Source organism: Venturia canescens, chromosome 8, assembly GCF_019457755.1.
Source record: "Venturia canescens isolate UGA chromosome 8, ASM1945775v1, whole genome shotgun sequence".
Lineage (NCBI taxonomy): Eukaryota > Metazoa > Arthropoda > Insecta > Hymenoptera > Ichneumonidae > Venturia > Venturia canescens.
The window spans coordinates 16,263,662-16,282,396 of record NC_057428.1 but is presented as its reverse complement, the minus strand read 5'-3'; the positions used below and the strand labels follow the sequence as shown (position 1 = coordinate 16,282,396).

General features: G+C 44.2%; 2 protein-coding genes and 2 long non-coding RNA genes across 5 annotated transcripts in view; 1 reads left to right on the top strand and 3 right to left on the bottom strand.

Moving 5' to 3' along the window:
- Window positions 1-851, bottom strand: part of Myo10A (Myosin 10A) — a 78,056-nt gene extending 77,205 nt beyond the window's left edge. The window contains exon 1 of the mRNA XM_043425997.1: window positions 617-851. The gene's annotated coding sequence lies outside the window, so the exon portion shown is untranslated. The remainder of the gene's footprint in view (window positions 1-616) is intronic.
- A 701-nt stretch (window positions 852-1,552) lies between these two features.
- Pi3K21B (phosphatidylinositol 3-kinase regulatory subunit alpha) overlaps window positions 1,553-18,735 on the top strand; it is a 41,206-nt gene continuing 24,023 nt past the window's right edge. Inside the window, exons 1-5 of one of the 2 annotated variants that reach the window (XM_043425485.1) lie at window positions 1,553-1,796; window positions 2,718-3,694; window positions 3,824-3,939; window positions 4,060-4,152; window positions 4,303-4,350. In XM_043425485.1, coding sequence (XP_043281420.1) covers window positions 3,855-3,939; window positions 4,060-4,152; window positions 4,303-4,350 — 226 coding nt within the window. In that variant the 5' untranslated portion in view covers window positions 1,553-1,796; window positions 2,718-3,694; window positions 3,824-3,854. Of the gene's footprint in view, window positions 1,797-2,717; window positions 3,695-3,823; window positions 3,940-4,042; window positions 4,153-4,302; window positions 4,351-18,735 lie in introns of those variants that run through there. The other variant, XM_043425486.1, reaches the window with a different exon arrangement.
- On the bottom strand, window positions 4,290-5,118 carry LOC122414326 (uncharacterized). Its single transcript, XR_006261738.1, has 2 exons — window positions 4,939-5,118; window positions 4,290-4,812 (listed from the first exon to the last, which is right to left on the bottom strand). It is a non-coding gene; the product is annotated as an uncharacterized lncRNA (long non-coding RNA).
- LOC122414327 (uncharacterized) lies at window positions 6,259-7,070 on the bottom strand. The gene is made up of 2 exons (XR_006261739.1): window positions 6,634-7,070; window positions 6,259-6,551 (listed from the first exon to the last, which is right to left on the bottom strand). It is a non-coding gene; the product is annotated as an uncharacterized lncRNA (long non-coding RNA).

The window sequence follows — 18,735 nt, the reverse complement described above, 5'->3', positions numbered from 1 at the left end:
CGAATTCACACGCGGCTTCATGGTTACGGAACATTTTGTCACTGCGAATAACACTATTGTGTCAAGTGTCTGAATAGTCACTGTAAAAAAAATTGTCTTGGCACAATGATATTGTCAGATTCGGATTTCAAAGCTGGTTTTTCCAATAAAAATAATGCGCATTTTTTTGGCTTATGTACTTTCCAGCATATAGTCACGCTTATTATTAAGCATGCGAATGCAATTATAAACGTATGGAATAAACGATTGCGGAATTACGTCACGCTCGCTCTGTTTAAAAAATTGTGAGGGTGTACAATGAGAATTTTTGAAAATCGTAACTGCTTGTACAGCACGGCTGCCCCGATCCTGATATCTCTTCGTTATAAGACGTTGGAGGAATTAAAAAGCACTTGTATCAATAAAGATAATAATAATCATTTTTCAATTAAAATTATGAGGATTCATTATCTTCCTATTCATACTTTTTCGTATATGAGCTATTGAATTGCGTGTTTCTAAACTTCAATTCACTCCGTTGGAATGAATATTTATAGTCAGGATTAATAAAAATATACGAGCATACAGCAATAAGAGTGTAATTTATCGAGTCATGATAACAATGGTATCAACTTACCACTCGGAAGTACTACGGTTCGAAGAGACTCCCGCTCGCTATTTCGGTCAGATCTTCCATTCATTTTTCAAAACACGTCCACGGAATTTATATGCCTTCCTGGCTGGTTTCGGATTTATTTAATTTTCGCGTACGATGTAAGCAAAGCATTGCGAGCAAACGATTCGATTGAACGGATAAAGTTATTATATTATGAGTAATATTTATAACAAAATTTGATGGACAATGTGCGTCTTTCTCCTCAAACTTCCTAACAATATAACGACTAACGACGACTCGCTCGGTTTTCACAGGTGGCGCTTTTTTTATACGTATAGCGACAAACTGCGGAAGATCTTCAATCATCGAATTTGACTCGATTGAAACTGCAGATTTCTCTCGTAATTACTCAACACCTGCTGTGACTTGGCTTTCTTATGTTGATTATTTTAATGTATCCCAATCTTTATCGTTTGTCTACTCGATAAAGTTTCGTGATTTTCTGTTCTACCGACAACGAATTGAAGTCGAAAGTATCAAACTGTAGATTCGACTGAGTGCAAGGATCAGTTTTCGGTTAATTTTGCTCTTTTTTCTATTAATTTAATGAAACAAGTTTCCCAAACAGAATTCGAGAGTTGGACGGACGTTCGGTGCTTCTACAATCTCGGCCAAGTACGGTAATACAGGAACATTTTTTATCGATCGATGGTATGAATCTTAATTTGCTGTTTGCAATTTTTTTTACCAATAAAGCAACAAACTGATGTTCCCGTTATCTGCTGTTGCTGGTTGCTGTTTTACCTATTCTATTCTCTCGACCGAGCAGATGACCGAAAACAACGCCATCGAAACGTCGTAAACTGGCGAGAACGGCCGAAACTGCCAAGAACTGAGAACGATAATTAATTATTATAGTTTTTGCCACGGGAGTAAGAAAGCGCATGCGCAGACAGCAAATTGAGTTTTCAATATGGCCGACGTCAGTAATTCCTGCTGCCTTCCGTCGGATAACCCATTCTTATAATTGTTCGATGTAAATCGAGTGAATTATTCGATCGTTTGAAAGGAATATTGTCATTATTGTGATCTCAATTTGCAGACCCTGCAAATAACGGCTTCGACATAAACGCGAGGCGTCGGAATAAATTGTGTGCCTTCGAAACAAGAGTTTTTACGTGCTGAAGATTCGCGATCAACGGTGAGTAGACTACCGCAGTTCGCCGAGTCGCATTTCATGCTGTTTTTTTCTTTCATGATCTAGCTCACAAATTTGCTACTGCGAGGCGAAACTATATGATACCCCTGCCGCCACCGCTTCCGCGTTTACTCTCGATCCACGCATCTTCCGATTCGGCGTGTTTTTTTTTTTTTTATGTCGGTCGCTTGGGGAGCACTATCACCGGCTCACTCGCATTTTCTCGCTCGATATATTTCTCTTCTTTTTTTCTTTTTGGCTTCTATTTTATTCTTCGATCCATCGACACTTGCTCGGGATGATCCCAGATAAATCCTCCTTTAGCTAATTATTATTCAAACCTGTCTGCCCCTGTCACCGGTATTTCAATTACTTCTTTCATTATAAAAATTTTCAAAACTGTCGTACGAATGATTTTTCTCACTTTCCATTCTTCTTCAAAATATTCCCTTCGATTGTAAAACACAGTCCGATCTGTCATCGACTTAAAATTTCTTGAGCTAAAATTTTAATATTGTGTCTCCTTGCAGCTGCTTATTACAATAACTTATGATGTTGAAATGCGTTCTTACTTTTGGCTTGCACTTCCAAGTTGTATATTTTGAAATAATTCAATGGTTTCGTCAGTTACCAATATAAATCATTGTGCTATGAAAATTCAATTACCATGCTCACTGTTAATCTATTCGAACCTAGTCAAACGCATCGTCCGTTTTTCTCCTTTTTCTCAATTGTTTTTCATGCTATTGTTCACAACCGTGCTACATCAAAATATTTAAAGTTCCATAATAAATTTTAACCATTTGTATGTTAATTCTGCTAGCAACCGTAGTAGATTTTGCTGGAACTATAAGTAACGACTTATTATCGATGATATGAAATCAGAGATGGGATTGTGAATGAAAATGATTAATATCTTTTCAGATCGAATAAGCCAAACGGATGATGCTGGCATTTGGTACGGCGAGCGAAGCATTCCAACATATTTGACAGAACTAAGGGGTAACTCGTGTAAGAGGAATGCATGTCAAAGATAAACAGAAAGAAAAGAATCAAGAGGAGCAAAAAGCAAGGAAAGCCAGAGCCGAATACACTAGAGAAAAGGCTTTCAATCGGTCGTTCATGGTTCTTTGACAAAGCTCCCGTGAATGAGAGACAAAGTTAGAATAACCAAATGTTTTTATACTGTCAATGGTCTTCCTGACCAGCGTTCAGAACTAAGCTCCGAGAGCTGACGTAAAATAACCAAACGAACGAAAAAGAAGTGGGAGGTTCGCTTCCGGTGAAACGTCCTCTGGGAAAGGAATTTCAACGAGACAAACAGGAAGAAAGTGGTCTATTGGGAAACCAAAAAATATGTCCGATGGAGTTTGCGTCAATTTCTTGACCATTCAAGAACAATAACGAAAGGCTAGAAAAGGCGGTCATGCCATAGAGACAGCGCAATTGAATCACCCGATTTCCTTCTTTCTTCCCCTCCGTTTTTTTTTCGTCCTTTTTTTTCTTTTTTTTTCTCAATTCATATTTTCTATTAAGAGAAAAATAGAGAAAAAAACGTGGGAGAGAGACAGAGAAAAAAGGCTTGAGGATGTTGATGTGCCATTAAATAAGAATCGACGATGTCCCGGTCGTTCGCGTGCCCCGCGACCGGACCGCGCGAATAATTTTTCAAATCGTACAGCAGCAATACTCGAGAACTACTGTTTTTCGCTTGCACCGGGCTAAGAGAAAAACACACAGCCGCACACACGTACAGGGGCACATAAAATTAGCCTAAACTCGTGGGAAGAAAAAACCAGCAAGAGAACGCGTAAGGAAAACATCGAATTTCGGAAAGAAGCTAAAGCGTTGATGCGACAAAGTTGTACGGAGCTTGAACTACGCGGACGGCCTTGTACCTGGTGAGTCACCGAAGAATTCACATTGAAATTCGTTATCGCGCTGGAAAACTAACGCCAGTGACTCTTACCGATCCTGAGATAAACTCATGTAACTCGAACCTCAATTCCTCTTCTTCTTTCTGTTTACAGACGTTACGGGGTGTAACCCTGAGTAGTCCTAATGCTGAAAGGAAACATACCGTCGTATCTAGACACCCACAACGAAGACGATTCATTATACGTTACTCTCAGCAATGGGCCGTACGGTAAAAATTGTATAATAATAACAACAACAACAACAATCGTACAACGAGAAACGACTTTTTGGTCGATTGCTTCTTTCGATTATCGAAAAAACGAATGTAAAAGCGTTTTTTACTTTGCAGCTTACGTAGCCAATCCGACGAGTCCAGAGCCTGACAAATACCGACACGTTCTCCTTGATGTTTACTTCGTGACGCCGATTCTGTGCTTGCAATGTAAGTGCTTAATAAAAAATGAGACGATACCAGTGAAAAGCCGCAATGTCGAGCTTGTCGCGTGTGCGCATTAACCTGCTGGTTAGTGCCAGAGCGTATTCAATATTTCACCTATTTCGTATTCCAAAGCATATTCATTGAATTTTACAGGTGAGGATTATATTTGGGGCGTCGGAAAAGTCGGTGTTAAGTGTAAAGGTGAGTAATACCACTTCAGACTTGTTAATGCCATTTAAATGAAAGGCGAAAATTCTCCGGCCGGTGATTGATGGGTCGAAGGCGGCGCGCGGTTCAGTGATCTCGGTAGCTCCGGCCATTGTCTGCTTCACCACTTTAAGTATGTATCGCATAATCCAATTTAAATGCCATATCATTGTCCTTGTCTAACCCGATCCCCCGAGAGGCGTATATTTTCAATATAAATCCATTATTGATGGGTCTACGAGTGCAGTTGTCGTTGTTGCACAGCATTTTTTCGACGTCGGTAACGAGCGGGGTATCGCAGTCTCGAATGTCTCCAATTGTTCAGCGAATCCCCCAATTTCTGCTGCAGCACGTATCGATATTCCATTTTTTTCGCAAAGGTTCGAGTTCTCTCGCTCGCTCGCTCGCTTCTCCGAACGGGAAGCCTGCTTCGAGGTCGAAAACGAGCGCGATTTGCTGTAATTTGAAAATGCGATTACGAATGCGTCGATAACTAATGAAAATGTGGATGCGACTAAAGCACCGTGTCGAATTGAATATCAAATCGAGAATTAGTCTCAACTCTCGGATCGCAATATTGACCTTGAAATAGTGGGACACTCTTCACGCGTTTTCGTTCATTTAAACGTACAGCATATCTCTTTGGGAATCATTACACTCCTTCCCGTTTACGCGTTACAGAAACTACCAACTTTTAAGTATTCCGAGTTGTAAGCGAGTCGGTCAAACGTGTTCGGACTCGACGCGCGCGCACTTGTCATTTCTTCCTTTTTCTCGCCATCATTCTCTCTCGCTCGCTCCTTCTTCGCTTCTTCCGCACACACGCGCGCGCGCGCGCGCAGGTTTTTTGTTTTTCCCTTTTTCTTAGTTTTTTTGCCCCCGCAACAACTGATCCTCGCTCGTTTATGTAACGATTCACAATTCGAAATGTTGAGCCTGCTATCGAACTGCTGGACGAACAGTGACGAACTTGTCATTCTCGATCTCGGCGATCCCATCGGCGTGGTTTTCACGTCCTCGGATACGATTTTCTTACAGCATTAACGTCTTCTCGTCTTCTTTGTTTACTCTGCTGCGTTCCTCAGTCCCATCCAACTTGATCGACCACGACTCGCTCACACCATTTATCTCTCTCTCTCTCTCTCTCTCTCTCTCTCTCTCTCTCTCTCTCTCTCTCTCTCCTTTCTTTATTTGCTGCCTCGTTGCGGTCTCCCGAGCGCGGTACGCACGTGTGTCTTCCCTCATTCGCACCAGATGTCGAGTGTTCTTCGTTCGTGCTTCGCCACTTTTTTTCTGCCTCTTTTTTTACCATTAGGAAATTAAAGCGTGTAACACGCTTGTGTATTTTACGCAAGAAAACCTTGACGATAAGGCTAGCTTAATTTAACCCGAATTCGTTGATTCTCCGTTGGTATAATAAATTTTCAATAAATTACATTTTTCAGTGGAAAATATTTTCATTTATTCTAAAAGTGCCATATTTTTGTATTTATATTTCACGTCGGTGGGATTAATTCACGTCTATTTTTTCTCCAACGTGAAAAGTCTTTTCGTATTCGATCGCGAAGCTCAATTGTACGCTCTTTTAATCTTTTTCAATAACGGAGAGAATACACGATAAAGTCACGTTCGGTAAATATTTACTTATGGAAACTCATGTTAATGGAAAAGAAACGTTTCGAAATAGAAATACACGAACGCCTCCGACTATTAAATTCGAGTTTTTAATTGAAATTTCATTCGTGAAATAGAATAAATTGGCGATGCTCATTTTTTCGATAATAAAATTTCATTCGATTTCGATCGAACATTTTTTTACTTGAAATGCTCGTCAGGAAATTATCGAATATTAATTCGAGCGCTAACCATTTTGTAAATAAAAAAATTTTCAACTCGACACTCTGTTTTGGAGCCTTTAATTCTAGCCACTGAATCTACGGCCATGAGCATTATAATTTGTTGTTAAAAATCGAGCATCGTTGCGGTTTGACCTGTTATGAGCTCGTTGCGGTGAAATCGCATCGAGTCCTATAGCGGTGGCTGGTCGAGTCTCTAAATTAATTTGCCCCTCGGAGCCTGCTGCCGCGTTTGTCACTCAGCCAATCTCTCCTTGGCGTTTCAAAACTTGCCCCTACCATAGCCGGATTTTCTCTTTCTCCCGAATTCGCTGGCGCAGTTTTTGAAAAAACGAGCGTCTAATTAACGTGATTCATTCGACAAATGGTTTTTATATTTATTCAGTTATGAGCAAACAAAACGTATTTTATGCGATCGTACATTTATTTTCCTTATCTCGGTGACGTGTTCCGCTCACCGATCGACGAGAAACCAAATTTTCAGTCGTTGAACTTTTGATCACTAGCCAATTCGTTCGTTCCGACCAATCATATTGACTGGTGAACTCATAATTTTCCTGAGAGTTGAGCCCCCTAATCGCTCGCGTTTCATTGTCATTCATCGCTTAGTTATTGAATCTTTTCCTCCTGCCTCTCCCACTTTACATGGGCTGTGTGCCTCGAAGATTCATTAATCTCTGAATCAGACCCCATCCGTCAAATTTACACATTTTATATTCTTTATGCTCGTCTTTTTGTTTCAACACCCGCAGGCGGTTAAACTCGAACGAGAGCCGGCTCTCGACTGTGTTTCGTCGCGATGTCCGCGACGTTGCGCCACTGTAGCATAGTAACACGCGTACCGAAGTCGCGAATCAGCGCGGCTGTGCCCTCTTTCCCTCGTTCGTCCCCTCTCCGCCTCTCTCTCTCTCTCTCGGGGTGCTTCTTCTTCGTCCCTGCCGCGCGCACCGTCTCCTTTAAGTTGGAACGCCACTCGGGTTTTCTTTTCAACTCTGACATCCGCGGCCACCACCACCACCCTCGTTCGACGATTCGTCGTTCCGCTTGTGCTCGTTAACTTCCCCTCCTTTCCTGTCTTTCTTTCGGTCTGTGTCTACTTTTCGTCTCTCTTTACCCTCCATCCCTCTCGCGCAACGTTCGTCATCGTACGATCCGACCAACTTTCGTACCCCATTGTAGCCCACGGTAAAATTTCAAAAATTTTTTCGAACTATAGCCTTTTGGTACGCTTCAAGAGCACTACAATTAGGCATGATTGCGCATTTCGCGATAAGGAATTGATAGCCTACTGAATACACGAGAAACTCGACGGTGACGGCGAGTTTTTCAAAAAAAAGTGGTACATTTCGAGGTTATGCTGAGATTGGTGACGTAAATCGAGTTTGCCTTTGAAAAGTCTTGTACAGCGAGGACCACGTGCGTGTTTTATCATACGAGAGACTTATCGCCGATTATCCGACTTGTCTGATGTAGGAGCGTTCGTAACTCTTCGTTAACTTTATGATTTTTTTCTCTCTCGCCAGCGTATTCGCGAATGTACAGTTTTTCAACTATTGCGAGAACGTAACCGCGCGATATTTTCTGTTCTCGTCAAATCGTGGGATTAATTTTTTCTACTTGGCTTTTTAATGAAAATGTGAGGAAAATATTGACGAGGAATAAAAATAAGGAAATTCAGTCCCAAGTCGATAAGTAACCTTTAGAATGTCCGCGAGCGCGGTTATGCTTACGCGCGAAGCCGAAGAACGGGAGGGAAAAAAGGGAAGAGAACTGGCAACCGCCCACACCAATTCTATATTTGCATGAAAGCGTGCGTGATACAAGAAATCAATCGTTTTGAGAGAAGGATTTCTCCGCTGAAGCGCGAATAGTCACGTCGGACTGTGGCGCACCATAACTCGTACTTTTTACTTATTATTTTACGCGCCTTCTCTCACTTTTTCCCTCTCCCTGCCTCTTTTTCGCTGGCTATCTTTTCTCTTGGACGAGGCGCCTGTCTCGTCGCAAAAATAATTTGCATTAACCTTTGACTAAAAAAAAGTACTCGAAAGTGGGAATTTTGTGGGTCGTTGGACGTGGGAGCCAGAATTTTCGTTACAGCGACCAAGGTCGAACGGTCGACGCATTGTTGTACACACTCTTCGCCTGCTTCTCGTTTTTCAAGTTCGATCGCAGCGCCCCTGCTGGCGGAGCACTCAAGAGACATTATTACGATAACTCGAGTCTAAAATTAGCTCGACACTTTTTTCGGTGCATCTCCAATCCTCAGAAATATCGTCGATCGAGTACAAATAGGAATCAAGTCTCGATTCATTGAGAATTATAATTCTTGGCGGCGCCTCAGCACAGTACGCTCCCGAGCACGTATGACTCTGAGATTATTCGCTGCTCAACATTTCTATACCTAACAAGGGAGGGTACACATGCAACGGTCCTAGACAATTGGGGCTCGTTAAGCATATCGAGAAGATAAACTTTTGGACAACTCTTTTCTCGTTTCGTAGAGAGCACAAGGTTTTAACCCCCCCCTCGCTTTTAGCTTGTATTACAAATTTAACGAGACGAGTCGATCGATTTCGAATGCTTCAACAATGAGGACGGAAATCAATCCTATGGAAACTTACACGGAGCTGGAAACGAGCTCGTTTTGATCAAAAACACTTTTTTTCGTATTTTTACGAAGCTGTTCAGTTTTATATCGATTGCACACGAAAAAAAATTTTCAGAATGCAACTTAACCGTACGTCTTTCTCTTCGTTATCGAAAAACAGAGAAAATGCTGTATAATTAGATTCCTTTATCGCATACGACGAATATATATTACGTTGAAAGGAAGATCGGGGCCGTTTTTGACTCTGCCGTAGGGCTTACCTTAACGAGAATAGATTTTAGGTTAGTCCAATAATCCTCGTGACGGAACACGAGCGAAAAAACGTAACCGAATTCATCGTACATCGCTTATTGGCGGGATGAACGAGTTAAATTTCGTACAAAATGGATAAAGGATGCAATCGAGAAAGACGGGGGCGGAACGAGCGACAAAGAAAGAAGGGGAGAGAGTTACTGTACGTATAATGCAGCAGTACCGAGGAACAATCGAACGGGGTCGAAAGTCCTCTTGTTGCTACGTGGAACTCTGGGGAAGCTCGAGCTCTCGCTTCTCGCCGCTCTGAGCGCGCGCGACATCTTCTCCCTCTTCCCCCCCCCCCCCCCCCCACCCCCTTTCCGCTCATACACTTTTTCACGAGAATTTCACTTTGAAATAGATCATTTTTTTATTTCCATGCCAGTAGTTAAATCAAATGGATTAAAAAAGCCGAGTGTCGTTGAAAAATGTCGATCTCAACTGTAATCGAACACTTTTGAGCTCGATGATCTTTGTTTCTTTTGTTCCTTCGAGTTATTGTTTGACGGCGAATTCTTCGAAAATCGCACATCTTTTTTCATAAAAACACTATAAAAACGTTTTCTTTCGTAGAACGCGACAAAAGTTGTTGGTAACCGGTATGAAAGTAAATTTATCGAGATTTCGACCTCTTCCTTTGTGTGTCTCAGACTCGGAGGGCGCGCAAACTATTCGTTGACACATTTCCTTACCACCTAACCTCAAAGTCGAGTGGACAGCGATTGCTCACCGGAACATAAAGATGGTTTTCTACTGACGGAAGAAAATTAACTTACCACAAGACTTATATTTAACGATCGCGCAGACCATGCGATTTTTTCATCACTTTGGCCAGCAATAAGCGATCTTCGTGTCGAAATGTTGTGCTCAATGTTTTTCAACTTCAAACCGAAATGAGAACTTTCCTCGAGGGCTCTTCGAGTCACGATTTTATCTAGAAAATTCGAAAAAAATCCGAGCCTTTTCGTATTTTTCGTGATTTTTTCAAGCCACTTACGTCAAGTAATAAAATCACTTGGGCAAAACGAAAAATTTTAATCCTCTCTCGAGCCTCTAAATTGAGAGCGAAATACATCGGAAAAGAGGTTTGCGCGTTCTCGGTCGGTAATTATTCTAAAAAGTAATAATACAGAAGCATCGCTTTCTTTTAACTCTGAACCCACATCTTTTGTCCAGTCTTCGGAAAAAATGACTTTTTTCCCCATCACTCGGATGTATATAGACAGATAAATTCCTGCTGAAAGTTATATACCGAGTGGTGTTGAACGATCGATAGTCTGCTCGTACATCCGCGCGCATAACAACCCTCCTCGCTTCCCTTTCCCTATTCCCTGTCAGAGTCGCCCGAGCGACGAGCGAAAGCCCGTTCTAGCCCATTTTCATTTTCGCTCATATTTCTCTCTTTTTTCTCCTCCTCGCTCTCCCCTGCCAGCCAAACTCTTATGCGAACATTTTACATTTTCAGATGGTTAATAAAAAATTTCGTCTCGACAAACTCCACTATTTTTTTTGACGAAGATTCCGGCATATTACGATGATTTCTGCAACAATCGTTGGCGATCGATCGCTCGTGCTGCCGCGACACGGCGAACGTCGCAGTTTTTCATAACCTCAAAAAATGTTGAGGTTACGTTCCGAGTGCTCTCTTCGCTTCCGGGTCTCGCTCATTACTGTTATCCAACGGATCGGCCATAATTTTCATGAATTTGCGTCTCGTCTCGCCGGTTACTGGCGGTGCGACGAATTCATTGTCACTCGTAGTTCCCTCGTGTCAAATCTTCCGTGATAAAGTGTGCGCGCGAAGCGGCGCGTCGGCGGTATTGTGGTTTCGGACTGAGATTCGTACGTACTACGTGCGTTCGTTGAGGGACGGCTTTGTATATAGAAAAATGTGAAGTGGACGCGTGTCGTGTGAGTGTGTTCAGAAGCTCTACGTAACCAAAGTTGGCTGTCTCGACGTCGCGATTTCGTAGCCGTCCCGTCTCATCGCTTATACAAAGCTCAAAGAGGCGATGAGACACACGTCGGCCCATTGTCGCGTGTGTGCTTTGCCCCCCTCGCTCTCGCCCGCATTTTCTCAGTTCTCAAGCGCGCGGCGCACCGTCCCGGTAGAGTTGCCGTGTCGTACGATATGCCATCAGCAATATCAGCATGCATTCACGAGCGCACAAAAACGCGACGGAGACAGAAAAGGGGGCGCGAACTATGACGCGTCCCTCATTTTTTACATTCATTTCCTATCGGACGGCGAATAAATCTACCGAGAGTGACGCGAGCCAGAGGCTTTGTCAACAAAACAAAATATAATCCCGAATCGCTGTGTCAATCTCGCTAAACTTTGCTCACCAACCAAAAGCTTTTTCTTCTTACTTTTTCGAATTTATTTTCATCACTACGAACGTTCGCCGCCGTGAGCGAATAACCGGTTTTTTTTTCGCATTCGTAGATCGATTTCAATAAATCGATTGCGAAGGTGGGTGGGGGGGGCAGCCACTTCGTCCCCTTTCCAAACCTTTTTCTCCTTTTTCCTCGGATCTTCGCAACAATTCGAAGCTCCGAGAAATGAGCCAAACGAAACAATCGACGGGCAATAATCCGAGAATAGCTCGCGCAGATTTTTCTCTGAATTTCTCGCGGTCGCGGAACCCGGAATCGACTCGTTGCAGGACGAAACGTTGCTGCTGCGCTCAATGACAGCTTTGGAATATTATCGACGAGGACAATCGCGACTGTGGTTACGAGACAAAGCTTGGGACCTCATACAATTTTAATCCTCTTGCCTTCAGAGCGCTGCTCGATGCGCGTATTTGCCCACTTTCGAGTCCTCGCGATAGTGCAAGCGCGACCCATTGCCACAGGTGAATAATCGCACTCGTTTGTCAGTAAAATTCTCCGCATTTCATTATTTCGATTACCAATTTTCCCATGGAGTTAATCGTTCGTGCGGAAATACATATTGAAATTTTTATTTTTCTCTCGGGACATTTCGCTTCCGTCAAATACGGGGATCCGTCCTCCGATCGGACCTCGAATCTCCGACTTTTGACTTTTTTCAAGACCGCGTGGCCAATCACAAAACGGCTGTCAACGAACAAAGCGTTTCTCTACTGAATTTTTCATCATTTCGAAAATTTCACAAGCATTATTTATGTAACGTGGAAAATTTGTAGAGGATCGCAATCGGAATGTAGAAAATGGAAAAGTGGAGAGGAATAATAAAATTTTTGTGGAATTTTAAATATTCTGATGGGGCAACAAAGTTTCGAGAAGTGCAGCGAAGCTGCTGGATCCAAAAAAACAGTGGTCGGAACGATTTTAGTGGCTGGACGAAGCACTTAAACGTGTTCAATAAAATATTTCGAGGAGGTTCCCCTATGAGAGAGCGATTCGAATATAAAAACCTAAAAACGCAACATTCAAAGTGGTTTTCACTATTGTTTTTAATGACAAAAGTCACCTTAATTAACTTTGATAGTTAATCAATAAACTTTATAGAAATTTTTTCCTCGATGAGTCGACAAACGATGAAAAATGTTCGAGCATTCGATCGACCGCGCATTTGAGGTTATGCTTAAAAAAGAGGGTCCAAGGATTACGAACGAACGATGAGAGACAGATAAACGAATGCTCCGAGGAGATTAAAATTCTCCGAAAGTCAAAAAAATCGAATTTTCATAATTTCTAGTACCGCGACGTTGCCAAACGTGTTGTCAAATCGTTAGCGGATCGTCGATTTTTTTCGTAGGGATTGTGCAACACAGTCCACGCACCGTATCCTCGCTCGTAGCAGGACCCCCTTAAATTGAAGCCCATTGACGTGTCTTTTCACGACAAAAAGTCGAAAATTTGACACCTCGCACCACGCTTTGGAAAAATTTCAAGGGGTTTTTAGTCCAACTGTCATTCGCAGATACGAAATGATATTTGAAGGTCGAGAGACCACTGATCTGGGTACGCGCGCGGTCGGCGATAACATCGGAGGCTCGTTAGCGCTTTTTGCTCGTGTTGAGATTGCGAGTCGAGGCGCGTTGATGCGAGTGCCTCCGATGATGCGATGTTCATCGACATTCGAGATTTAAAGGCCCATCAGCATCGTCAAGGCCGCGAGTCTGACTTGGCACGATTTATATTTCGAATAATCGAGCAATCCTTCCTCCTCGCTCGGTCTCTAACGCAGCAGCATTGTCCTCGGATCGGAAACTCCCGACCAACTCCCTCGCGTCTTCTTACCAAGCTAATGGACACCAGTAGTTACATTAACGTCGGAAAAACGGAGACAAAATTTCAAGGCTGTCACGCTTTTCGTATATTCAAGAGACGCGAGCTTCGATTTCATTTGAAAAATCAGTCGAACGATCGCCGTTCAACCCGGTTGCGGCGTTTGTACATTTCAGAATTTTCATTCGCCCCCATTTATTTCGAGTACTTGCCGCAGCGAGAAGCAAAATTACCTAAAAACTCAACTATTTTCATCGTCCAAAATTTCATTTCGAAATAAAGTTATTTTACCTTAAAAAACGACCTTCACAATTTGCCCATTATTTCCCTTGCTCTTTCTCAACTTTCTCTCAACCCGACGACAAACTTGAGACATTTTTGTCGTTAAAATTCAACGGAACTTTGAGCGCACTTTCAAATTGTCCGTAATTTAAAAAATGCTTTTGCTTCATCGCCTGTCGACGGTGAAGGGCTTTTGAAAAGTTTGCACGTAAAGAAGACGAGGCAGAAGTGGATGAGACAATTTTTGACGAGGTTGAAATATATGCCGGCGTCTGCTCGCGCGATCGGCGATGATCACGTAACACGGGCCAAGTCACGCAGGCACGGGGAGGCGCGCATGGGAGAGCGCGATGCTTCGTGCTACGCGCGAGAGAGGCTAAGCAGTTTACGAGTGAGACACGGTGGGGCATGGTGGCGGAGAGAAGCCACACTCGTGGACTCGCGAGAGAGAGAGAGAGGCGGCGAGCGGCGGGGGGAGGGCCCGGATCGCCGATAATACGGCACACAGATTTTGGATGTCTTCCAAAATCTTGGCGGTTTCGAGTGAAATTATCGAGGGATTAATATTAATACGGTTTTAAAATTGAGGAGAAACGATACGAGGCTGATCCACGATCGAAATGTGGAGTGGCGAAATTTTCGAGATTCAAGAGAAATCGGGGGCTGAAGGGGCTTCGGAAATGGAATATTCGAAGCGAGCGCACGGCACCGACTTCTCAGCGGATGAATATCGCTGGAGCTTTCGATCGAAAGCCAGCTATTCATTCACGAAAACCACAGTCGAGAAATAATTCTGGGGCTGACGCACCGGATCCCCTGCGGGCGGAAATCCATTCGAGTTTAATTGCCATTTTTACTGGGACTAAGAGCGCAATAACATTAGAGCTAGAAATACTCATTTGCGATAGTGAAATTAGCCTCTCGCGCGCGCCTTTCTTTCGCCTCGTCCACGAGCGTGACCGACTCGCAATTCCCTCGCATTCGTTATGGCCGAGGGATGCTAAATAAAAGAAAAATAAGCTCGAACAATGAGCGATGCGTTTCAGCGATACAAAGTTCCGTTTCCCCGGTGTACGCGTTACGTTTTGCTCGCCGCCGCGCATTCGTAGTCACCTCCGTGCTCACCGACCCTGCCATTTTCGATCGTACATCATCCATTTTGCAAGCTTCGTATCTGCATAAACGTCGCTTTTGTATCTCGAGCGGGCGCGAGAGCTTCGAGTTCTGTCGGCTCCCGGTGGATTCTCGGTTCCGCGTACCACGACGCACACTACTCGCACGCGCTCGAGAACCTCTCGATGCGCTGCAGTACGCGTAACGCGTGCTTCTTCAACGAGACGGACGATGCGCGATAACTAATCTCTCACGACGAGCAGCCTTTGAACCCTCGGAAATTTCGCCCGAATAAGCGCTCACGGGAATATCCGGGGAATTAATTAAGAAAAACGGAAATAATGCTTCGACGGATCTTCGAGGATTTCTCGAGTCGATCGCAATCGCACGGGCAAACATTTCGTAGGCTAGTTTCCACGGAGATGCCCTCGCGAGAAGAAAAGTGGATAAAATTTAATTACGTTATAAACAGTGGTAACTAGGCGGAGAGAGGAGAGTCTCGATCGAAATTACCATCCGATAAGCCCCCGGAGGATTTCGAGCACTGTATTTGCCCGAACGCTTTCGAGGGGATCGAGAAAACGGATGAATGCGCTAGTCGAGAAAAGGGAAAAACGAGAGAGGAAAATATGCGATGGGATCAAAGTAATGGGGGTTAGGAATACAAAGAACGAAAAAAGAGCAAAAGCCCTTTGTGTCCCTGGGGCTTCCGCCAGTCCAGAGGTTACGGATAAATTCTGCCATCGATCCCCATAAGCGCGGAGAGTGCACGGAGAGCGAGGGAGACGGACGATCTTAAATATTTTGGTGGGGCTAATTTCACTCGTCAAACACGCCTCAACTATCCAGTCCTAGTCGCAGCCGCCTCGCTCCCTTCTTTGTCCGTCCGCTTCTCTCCCTCTCTCTCTCTCTCTCTCTCTCCCTGCCTCGCTTTCTCACTCCGCCGTTCGTTCTCGCATACTTCGGTATATAGACGTGCGCGGAGATACGTAGAGCAGGGAAAACACACGGTTGATGGAGCCCCGCGTTGTTGGAATTCGCAATTTACGATCGCTCCCGACAAAGCACACCGGGTCGATATAAACTGTGGCGACTAACGGGAGGAGCTCTCCTGGAAGGGCGACCAAACACCATTTCCGTGTGACAAAGAACGATCCTCGAAGATGGAGGAAAAGTTATAAAGATTTAAATACGCTCGTGTATAGTTGTGCGGAGGATGAAAAAGACGAGTAAATAAATCTAATCGCATCACGGAGCCAAGAGTTGGCTGCGTCGCGAGATCCTCGATTCTCAATCTTCGTTGTCTCAGGTTCTCGATTATTTTAGGTTAAGGTAACTTCCTGTACTGCACGCTAGTCAAACGAGTGCTGAATTTTCAAAACGCCTTTAGACCAAGTTTAACGTATCGATTTTAAGATGCGAAAATATTAAAAACCATCAACTGATGAATGCAAATTTCCACGCTGACACACCTTCACTGATATTTTTCAAAGGATTATCTGCGTTTTTTCATCGATTTTATTGCAACGAGTCTCATTTTGTTCATAGAGGACCATTTGGAGAACAAAATGAGACTTGGAATAAAATCGGTTAAAAAATACAGGAGATTCTTTGAAAAATACCTGTGAAAATGTGTCATCGTGGAAATTTGCGTGTATCGGTTGACAGTTTTGCAAAACTTTCATATTAAATATTTCTTCACGTTAATAAAATATGCTTGACTAACAATAAGTTTAATCGATATCGATTATCGAAGTCAATTCGATAAATGTCCGAATCGATGAACGAGGAAAATTAATTTCAGTGAAGCGAATACAATCGATAAATGAACTTGAATTCGCGGCTCGAAGGTCGCGTCCAAATTGTGAAAGGATGTAGGCGTTTATTACGAGCGCTAATTGACGCTCGATAGCTCGCTCTTCGAAGCTGCGAAGCCGTGACAGCCCAAAAAACTTGACGCGCTGAATTCGGTACGAGCGGCGCGGAGCGCGAAGGGAGGGAGAATCTTGAATATTATAATGAGAAGCGAAAAAAGGCGTGCGGGGAAGTACGATTTTTCTCAGTTCCTCGACGTCGTTCCTTCAGCCGTAAAAGCTCCTCATCTATTTTAATCCGTTGTGTAGCGAGAGAGTCATTTCGTAATTGTACAAATTTGGTCGAGGATCGTGCACGTGCGAGGATAATACAGACACAGATTATGAGATTGTACGTCGCTTCTATATAAATCGCTTTGAAAATATTCTCAATTGCACCACCGCAGAGAAATCTTGCCCAAGCGTTTGACAGCTTTGTCAGTATCAAAGATGGCCGGCGATTGGAGGTTCAGAGCTGAGGATTAAGAGGAAAATATTGTGCCGAATTTCCCTGTACTTAGTAACAACTCCCGTTGTTAATCGACACGCTTCATTCCCTTGTCATTTTCTTGAGCGGAACGCAAGAAGAACTGCGAAGACGATCGAGCGCGCGCAGAGCGACGACGATGCACGATAACTCGTCCGGCCAATCGAGCAAAAATGCGGGGAGCGGGGGGGGGGGAGCGAGCGCGAGAGAGACGAGGAGAAACGTTCATTTTTCGTTGATTTTTCGTACGAAGCGCATGCGCCAATCGTGTATCCACACACCGGGGCTATGTTTCGCGTGTGTAAATGATTTTTGTCCTCTGTGGTGTTCGCGTCCGTGCCCCGGTGCGGGGACGCGAGCGCGGGTGCGCGGTACTCGAATCGCATGCTCGTTGCTCCTCGGCCGCATTCGGCTCAGCTTGGCGAAGGGGTCGAGAGCGATCCACGCACCGGCCGGAAACGACCGAGCACGCTTCGACCGTACCCAGGGACATGGCTAGCGCATCCAGAGCCCCGGATTCTTTGTTGAAAAACTTGAAATTCTCATAAATATTTTTCCGATTTTGCTCCCTCGATAGTGATCAACTTCGGACGAAATAGTTGTCGCGATGTTGAGTCGAAAGAATCGCTTGACGACACAGTCGTCGACGAGGGCGCATCTTCGACGCTTCCACACACTCGATTCGAACGCTACGAGTCTTTCTTTTTCATTCCCCAAGCCGATCCATTGGTAACTTCAATTTATTACAAGGCAATTCGCAACATATGCGCAGACGAATTCTCCATTTTTCTGGATTACGGGCATGAAAAAACGTCGCTTCTGTCAGCAGTGCATAAATTCGTTCGAATTCGTTCCGAGGATCGCCCATTTTGTGATCCGTCAGTCGAATCCGTGGCGCTACTGTAAACTCATCTTTTTCACAGTCGTTTCATGCTTTTCATACTTTGTTCGAGGCTGCTGTAGCTGAATATTAAATAATCTAGGATGTAGCAGGATCGTTTCTGCGAGGCGAAACTAGTATTTTAAAGCGTCGAACCGACAACCTTGATACGAACGATTGTGGGAGCGCGCGCATGCGTGAATCGAGTTTCGATCGGCCCATATCGGGCGATCAGGGAAAGGAGGCGGCAAGTTGGAACGTATCTCGGGAAGGGGAGCTGCTGGGGCTCCCTTTTGGCCACTCTCCGCTCAGCCGTGACCCCCTGGTTGGTGGAAAGTAGCTTTTCACTTTCACCGTCTCCCCCCTCCCCCCATCTTCCTTTATCAGAGCCCTTTTTCGACATCATTAAGTTAGCATGTGTGCAGAAACAACGCTCGAGAGAAAATGATGTTTCGCGTTGTCTCTCGACGCAGGACCTCGCGCGGTCGCCTCGTACACCCGAATAGGAAGCAATTGACCCGATGATATAACCGTTACAGAGACCCGACGCTCGCTCGTCGCACACTATTTTTTTCCCTCTGTAATTATATCCGGTCGGATCCACGAGCCCGGAACGTTCGATAATGATGATTCTCTTTGTCACGGAGATGAAAATCTCTCATCGATTCGCTAAATGAGCAACTCTTTACTTTCGAAGCGGTCCGTGCGAGTGGGCGCTGATTGTTTCTTCGAAAACACGTTTGGCATTCGGAGAAAAATGAAATTCGTGGCTTACTTAGCGAGGC